This window comes from Sitophilus oryzae, unplaced genomic scaffold, assembly GCF_002938485.1.
Source record: "Sitophilus oryzae breed Bouriz unplaced genomic scaffold, Soryzae_2.0 scaffold_1530_pilon_pilon, whole genome shotgun sequence".
Lineage (NCBI taxonomy): Eukaryota > Metazoa > Arthropoda > Insecta > Coleoptera > Curculionidae > Sitophilus > Sitophilus oryzae.
Window position 1 is genome coordinate 14,966 of NW_022146204.1, and position 8,849 is coordinate 23,814.

The 8,849-nt window shown below is 32.0% G+C and overlaps 1 protein-coding gene and 1 non-coding gene across 2 annotated transcripts in view; both read left to right on the plus strand.

The window, feature by feature from the left end:
- The first annotated feature begins 994 nt into the window (after positions 1 to 994).
- Positions 995 to 1,109, plus strand: Trnal-caa. The gene is made up of 2 exons: positions 995 to 1,032; positions 1,065 to 1,109. It is a non-coding gene; the product is annotated as a tRNA-Leu (tRNA).
- Positions 1,110 to 5,933: 4,824 nt separating this feature from the next.
- The window catches only part of LOC115878802 (class E basic helix-loop-helix protein 22-like), a gene marked incomplete at its 5' end in the record, with an annotated part of 36,906 nt that continues 33,990 nt past the window's right edge, over positions 5,934 to 8,849 (plus strand). Inside the window, 2 exons of the mRNA XM_030895406.1 lie at positions 5,934 to 6,100; positions 8,579 to 8,845. Coding sequence (XP_030751266.1) covers positions 5,934 to 6,100; positions 8,579 to 8,845 — 434 coding nt within the window. The remainder of the gene's footprint in view (positions 6,101 to 8,578; positions 8,846 to 8,849) is intronic.

Genomic DNA, 8,849 nt, shown 5'->3' on the forward strand with positions numbered 1-8,849 from the left:
AAATTATTAATTTTAAAAATATTATACTTAAACCATTAAATTCTACGTAAAAAAGTGCTTTGGAAATGTTTTCATAAAAATACAGAATTTTGCATGCCAAAAAAGTTACAGCTATTTGTTAAAAATGCACATTTTTGAAAAACACCCCGTAACTCCGAAACGGTAACAGATATCGTGAGCGGTTTTAACATCATGTTTTTGATAAAAATGGAGCTCCTGACATCTATATTAGTTATCTCCTATAGAAAAGGGTGTTTGTCTTTAAATGTGTCCAATTTGGCTCACCATGTATATTTTGCTATACCTAAACCCCCTAAACCTTCCGTAGTTTTGATGAAAAAAAATGAATCTCTCTGTATATCTGTCTATGAAATATTATTAAATTTCTAATTAAATGTATTTATTGTATTTTATATTATTTTTAATATATTTAAAATAATTTTTATCACAAAAAATATCTATGACAATCTTTCAAACAAAAAATTCTACGCCTAATCTGGCCTAATCTCAAATCTCAAAATAAAATTCGGAAAAAGATGAATTAAAAATAATAACTTCTACAGCGCAATCTGTATTCCAGTAGCAGAAACAAAAATTCTATTCATTGGGAAATGAAAAAAATATTTATAGATGTCAGTAAAATACATAAAATTTGGAGCAAAATAATTATTGTAATCACTCCCCATATCTAAAAATAAATTTTTATTTTTATTTTATTATACATAAACCCAATACCTATTTTAATTAAATAAAAACAAACAAAATCATTCAAATTAAGTTTCATTGAAATTAATGAAATTAAATCGATTTTATATAATACTAATAAAAATTGGTAATAAAGTTTACCTAGGTGCCATTAATAATTTATATTAAATACGAAAAATTGGTTTTCCTAAAGAAAACAATCTAAATTATTAAATTAAAAATATAAAAAGGTTAAAAATAAATATTTGGCATTGCATTAAAATACCGGCTATAGATAATCATTAGATATGTCAGGATGGCCGAGCGGTCTAAGGCGCCAGACTCAAGGTTCCCCTTGCCTATTCAATAGGTAGCGAGCGTTCTGGTCCTCTCTGAGGGCGTGGGTTCGAATCCCACTTCTGACATTACTTTTTTATTTTTTTTTATTGTTATTATAGAATAAACAATGTAATTTAATTTAAATTTTTGTATTACCATTAAATATTATTTATTTTTTTGTGTCAAATTAGTTCAACTTTAACAACTAGTTTTCATTTTGTCAGTTAAAACGCACGGGTTTTGGTTTAACATACAACGGCTATTATAATTAAACATCAACCTATACAGGAGTAAAATCATAATTTAAGGTAGCTTTTATGTGAAATATGAAAGAATTGGTATAATTTTATCAGTTGCTGTGCATTCCCACAATTAATGAGAAATACTTAAATGCTCCCTATTTATCAAGTCTGGACTTTTTTTATTGTAATATATTAAAGACGTTTATATCTAGTTTTAATTCTGTAATAATTAAAATATGTTTTAAACCTGTATCTTTTATTACAGGTTGAGTATTTTACTTCATGTTTTTAATTTTTGTTAATGTTTAATTTTGTCCAATTATCAACACCAATTTTCATCCAAATATTGATGTTACTTACAGAAATTATTTGGAAAAAAATCGAAATAAAAATGAAAGTTCTACACCCTGTATCTCCAGAAACTAAGCCATTTTAGGACATGCACTATTTATACGAACTTTTTAATTATTTTATCTGCAGTTATACACTGCCAGAATTTCAGATACAGTTTGGACCACCCTGTATATAGGATGTTCTATTACAAAAAAATCCAACTTTAATGCGTAACTTTGTGGGGACACCCTGAAGAACTCTATATATTTTTATAAAATGCTTTCAATTAACTTATTATGTATGCTCACAAAATTTCCTTTCGATATAAACTATACCGTTCTACTTGGAGCCACCCTGTATAATAGAACATGCTTGGGATATCCTAAAATCACAAATAAAGAAACAGAAATAACCCGGTCTTAACGAGAATTGCAACAATTGAAGAATGGGAAAGAATTCTACAGGCCTACCTAGATAATATTGATAGGTAGCATGCCAAAATACACTATTAATTTCAATATTTTTTCTTTGTTTTACACTTTGAATCCACTGAAATTTTGCCGAACACCCTGTATTTCGCTAAACACCGAGACCTAAACAAATCCTGTTCGCCCTATGAGCCACGTAGTGTAATTGAATGCCGCTAAGCGGCAGCACTTGGCTATATTTTGCGCGGGCCTATAATGTATACCCCAGTTTGCCATAGTAACCGCATCCTCTCTTGTTCTCGACGGGGTTGCGTTTAGTTCGGGGTTGGCAATGAAAATAAAATGGGACCCACCATAGGCGACTCGTCAGGGGATAAAATAGTGTATTTTTAAATTAAATCTGCACTGAAAATGTTGTAGAAAACAAAATAAATTAATTGTAAATATGAGACAGGTGCGTCTCAAAGTGAGCTCACCTATAACTTTATTTTTTTATATAAAACAACGAGATTTGGTATGTTGGTATATGACATAAGTCGAGATTGATTGACGTATTCAATTGTGTCTAGTCACTTCTGGTTTCACCCGGAAATGACTACAATTTTTGATTTTTAAATGTCACCCCTCGGTATTTTTTATTTTATTTTTATAGAAAATGCCACTTTGAACAGAATGACATATCATATGTCAACATTTCTGACATAACGATAATTTGACTAGAAATACCAAGTGTGATATCAAATTATTCGTAAAAATGGTTTTTCCAAATATGCTAATGGAGGCTACCCTCGTTCCATTTGAAAAATTGAGATATGATTAAAAATACGATTTGCGCATCTCTTAACCGGGTAGGACAAGACGCTAAAAACATAGACGATCAAATCTGTTTTTCCAAGGCACCTTGATTGAAAATTAGATATTTTTAATGCAGCCATGGCACTCTAGATTGAAATTTAAAATACAATTTGCTTTTTAAGCGAATATACAAAATTGACATATGATATGTCATTCGATTCAGAGTGTCATTTTCTATCGAATAAAGTAAATAAATGCCGAGGGTGCCATTTAAAATCAAAGTTGTAGTCATTTCCGGTGAAACAGTAAATGAGCGAAAACAATTGAATACGTCATTCAATCTTAATTTATGTCATATACTAACATACCAAATCTCGTTATTTTATCTGAAAAATAAAAAGTTATAGGTGTAGACCACTTTTTGAGACGCACCTCGTATAAACAGTTATTATTTACATCAACAAACTCACCTTCTTAACAGCACTTAAGGGACATAAAGGGCCATTACTACCACTTTCCATTCAAAATACAATGAGTTTTTACGGCTATTAAGCTATCTTGTACACATCGCACTAAAAAGAGGTTCTAAAAGAACAATGTTCGACTGCAAGGTCTGCTAGTAAAAAGTTTTAAGCTTAAGGTATCACAACATTTAAACCAAAAAACTAATTTTTTACATTTTTTTGTCTCTTATTAAAAAAATCCTATACACAAGGTTTTAATTGGGACGTTTTGACTGATCAGGCAAGACTGACAGGTAAAACGTTATATGTAGCGGGACTACAATCCATTAACAATTTTAGTATAGTGAAAAAAAAATACAAAAAAATATACAACATTTTTAGAATACTTAGAAATTTAGTCTCTTCTATTTTTAATCACCAAAAAACCCTAAACCCTACGCCCCTGCCGTTCTAACCCTTAATGTCACTAAAGCGGTCCACATCTGTCGATTTTTCATCTCTAGTTGTGCGGTGGCTGTGTAGTTTACATCAAATATTCACAGTGAATCGAAAAAAACACAACATAAACAAATAAAAACCACACAATTCCAAGCCTAAAACAACCCAAAAACTAAAATCAACTCCTTAGTGCACAGTGACGAGACGACATGAAAAAAATCAAGAAAAACACTTTATTTTTGGTTATAATTCAGTTATTTTATTAAAAAAAATATGGATCTAAATTAGTGACATCGGGACTAGTGAATTTTTCGTGCAATACGTGAAAAAGGACGTTTTTAAAAGAAAATGAAGAATCAGCTGATGAATGAAGTTTGTAAAAACTATTTTATTTATAAAACTACCGCAGTTCTAACGTAGTGTTCTTTATTGGACTACTTCGTGTCGTCCGGGGTATACCTACGTGTAAGTCTCCTACAGCATTATAAATAATTAATTAAATAAATAAATAATGAAGTCCTACGAGTGCGATTCGTCTTCGGAGAGCGAAGACACATCCCACGCCATCTGTCGGTCGGTAGGGCAACCGCCGCAGTGGCTCAGAGGTGGCGCTGTCGGATCCACGTGGGGCTGGCAGGGGATTCCTGTAAGTAGGGTAGAGAGAAGTTCTATTGATTCGTTGTTTTGTTTTGTTTTATTTTTTTTTGTTTTTTTGTGTTGTAGTTGGGCACGCCCTTTAAACTGAATCGATATGCGTTGGATAAAGGACAAAGGTTGGAGATTTTAGAATAGTTTTGAAGTTCTATGTAAATTTAGTCATTAGTAATAAAATAAGAAATATTAAAAATTAATAATTTTGATTAAAGCAAATAATAAAAAGAAATCGAAAGAAAAAGTATTAATTTTTATGCTTCCTTACTTCGAAAGGACAAGACAGTAAATAATAAAAAGTTCTATTTGATGCGGACTTTATTTGTGATACTGTATACAGGGTGTTTCAAAAAACATGTGCCATCTCTCGTTTTCCTCATGCAAAAATAAAATTTATTTTTCATATCAACATAGGTCCGATTCTGCTTTGTTTTTAAGCTACAGGCTACAGGGTGATAAAATATTAATAATCTTTCGATTTATTATAATTTTCTTCCAAGTACTTTTTTATTATTCATGTCACTAGACTCGAATGAAATTTTGAGAGTAAAAGTTACTATAAGTGCGACATATTTTAATGCTAATAAATGGAGATAAATTCATCAGGGACGTGCATATGGGTTATCACTGGAATATTTTTTTTAAAAAAGCATGTACGCCACTGACATTTTTTTCTCTTGTTAGCGAAATAGTGTAAGCAGTTTAATGCCGATTAAAAGTTTTCTTTTGATATATTGTCGATTTCGGCCTTCTTGATGAGATAAACGCAATTTTGTTAATTTGCCTTGATCAAGTCTAATAACAACCTTTAAAAATTTTAATATCATTAACTTGCGAAAGTTTTAAATAGGAGTACTCATTGATTTCTCATTAAAAATATAGAAAAAAAAAGTTCCTATAAACATGGGTATGGAAACGCCTAGTTTAGTTACAGGATAGTTAAAAATTTTTTTTAAAATTTAGGTTTTTGTAATTATCTTAAGAAATACCATTATTTTTTTATTTGAAATTGCTGTGGAGTAGGACTAATGGTAATAATAACTAATAGTAATAATATTTAATAATAAATATAGTCAAATATATAATTTATTCATTTTATTTTTATTTTTAAAGTAAGTATTATTAAGTATAATTATTGTGATTAATAAAATTGCGTTTATCTCACCAAAGAAGCCGAATTCGACAAAATATCAAGAGATAACTTTTTAACTGGCATTAAAGGGGCCTACACAATTTTGATATCAAAAGAAAAAGTCAGTGGCGCACATTTTTTTGAAAAAATATTCCAGTGATAACCCATATGCACGTACCTGATGAATTAATCGACACTACTGTGCTACATATTTAATACTAAAATATGTAGCACTTATAGTAACTTTTAACTACAAAATTTCATTCGAATGACTAAAGAGTACTTGGTATAAAAATAAAAAACGAAACTAGAAACTAACTCTCTTTTTTTTGTTACCAGGGTAGTTCAGCTAGTCATTCCCGGGTCCCAGCTCATCCACAGCACCCTTTGGACCACCATCAAGGGTTCCCGTCATTCACCGGTGTCAATTCGCAGGAAGAGCCACCAAGTGCCTGGGAGGAGAACTCCTCTTGGTGCTGTTGGTTTGGGAGGATTCTATTTCCAGGGATGCCAACAGAACATGACCACAGCTCATGGACCCCCTTCGGACGAGAACAACCCTGATCCGGGCTGTTCAGGACAGAATAGCAATCGGTAAATATAAATAGTGTGTTACTTACTTACCGCCATTACTCGCTGACGTGTATTTGACATGTATCAGATGATGATTACGCAGGGCGTTTACTTTCATGAGCTTTTGTGTGACTGAAAAGCCCGATACGTGATTTTATCTCTCTTCTACACTCCGGACATTCATTATTTTGCCTTTTTACTTTTTGGTTGTCGTTGTTAACTGAGTTTACAATAATTCTTCTCCATTGCGTTCTATTGTGCGCTGCTTTTTCTCACTGATTCTGTATGCATAGCCTCTTTAAGTTTTCGTGAAAAATATCCCTGTACCTTTTAAGTTAATAGTGCTTCCTCTTACCCTCTAAAAGCTCACCGTAAGGAAGAGTTTTTGGTAGGCGGTTTTCTTGCATCCTGCAGAAGTGACCAGCCCATCTTTAGTAATCATGACTTCAGCGCTCTCGCAGCTGGCTTTTTCAAGAACCGATACATTTGAGACATGGTGGTACAATTTGGTGGTACAATTTGATTCCTAGCAGTTGTCTAAGATGTCTCTGTTGCCAATTGTTTAATGCGTTCATATGGTACACGGCGCCCAGGTTTCGCTTCCATTTAACATGGTGGGGATTATTGCTTGCTCGGTACACGGCAAGTTTCGTTTTGTGCTCAAGTCATGATTGCTTAGAAAACCCTGTCTTTTAATTTCCAGAATGTCCTTGTTATTATACTGTACTTAGCATTTCAGGAGATATATAGGTTGATTCTCACCATACCTTTCATATCAGCTCCTTTCCCTTTTCCTTTCGTTTACATAAAATATATCGCCGTAAAATGAATAGGACAATGCACTATCCGTTCCGTTTCCCTTCGTTCCATATCCTTTCCCTTCCATACATTTTTTGGCGGACGCACTAAAGCATATCTGAAACAGCGTTGTCAAGTTCTTACATTTTGTGTACCAGCTCTGTAAAATGTTGTTGATATTTATTTATTCTGTCACCTCTTAATTAAATCTATTGCACCTTTTCCAGAATATATAAATTTTAAAATAAAATTTTGTAATGATATAAATTGTACAATAAAGAGTATAGAACTGATACCCGGAACGGATATGGAATGGATATAAAATGGAAACGGAAGGTATAGTGAGAATCAAGCCTTATCTCTTCTTATCGTCAGAAACAAAAAAACACAAGAACAAAAACCTATGTAATATACAAGGTGTTTCAAAAACATGTGCCATCTCTCGTGGAGAATCGGATCTCGATTCTGCTTTATTGATTACAGGGTGTTAAAGTCTTAATAATCTTTCAATTATTATAGTTTTCTTCTAAGTCCTTTGAGTGATTCTAATAAAATTTTGAGGGTAAAAGTCACTATAGAGGTGCTACATATTTTAATGCTAAAAAAGTGTCGAAAATTCAGTGTGTCGGGTTATTACTGGAATATTTTCAAATAAAAACATATGAGCCACTAATTTTTTTTTTTTCTTTTGATATCAAATTGTCTAGAGCCGTTTAATGCCAATTAAATGTTATCTCTTGATATTTCGCCGAATTCGACCTCCTTGATGAGATAAACGCAATTTTTATTAATCGCAATTAATAAAATAATAATAAAATTAATAAATTAAATATTTTACCTAATTTATTATTAAATAGTATTACTATCAGTTATTATTACTATTAGTCCAACCTACAAGCAATTTCAAATAAAAACTTATAGTTTTTAAGATAATTATATAAAACCTAATTTTAAAATGTTTTAACATCCTGTAACTCTAAAACTATGCATCTCCATACTCATGTTTATAGGAACTTTTTTTCATATATTTTGATGAGAAGTGGCGTACATGATTTTTTTAGAAAAATATTCCAGTGATAACCCATATGCACGTCTTTGGTGAATATGTCGACACTTTTGTAGCTTTAAATATGTCGCATTTATAGTAACTTTTACCCTTAAAATTTCATTAGAAACGCTAAAAGTACTTGGAAGAAAATTATAATACATCGAAAAAATATTAAGATACCCTAGAACACCCTGTACCTACGAAACAAAGCAGAATCGGATCTATGTCGATATGGAAAATAAATCTTATTTTTACGTGAGGAATCTCCCCACGAGAGATGGCACATGTTTTTTGAAACACCATGTATTTAAATACAACTATTCAAGAACACGCTGGTTTTTAGCAGACACGTCTATTATAAATCGTTGGCTTCCATTATTCTCTGCACCGTACAGTAGATTGCTATTTATAAGGGGTTTTCATATGTATTAATCCTCCGTTTTTTTCCCTATTCCCTTACTCCAAAATACTATATTCAGACAGTTAATAGTTCTTCTTGCTTGTGTTATTCTTTTTTAAGCCACTTTATCATTTTTACCTGTTGTATGAAGCAGTTGCATAAATAATATTCTTGAACTGATAACTATTATAGTGATAAACTTCTAGAAGTCACTGGATTTATACCACTATATATCTACCACTTTTTATTCCAGTTCTTTGGAGTCGAAATCATCATCCAACCCTAATGTTTCCATTAAGGGCAAAGGTCGCCAAGGCAAGTCTGTCCGACTTAACATCAACGCCAGGGAAAGAAGAAGGATGCATGATTTGAACGATGCTCTTGATGAATTAAGGGCTGTCATACCTTACGCGCATTCCCCTTCAGTTAGGAAACTGTCCAAAATTGCTACGTTGTTGCTGGCTAAGAACTACATCTTGATGCAGGCCAACGCTTTGGAAGAAATGAAGAGGCTGATAGCGTAT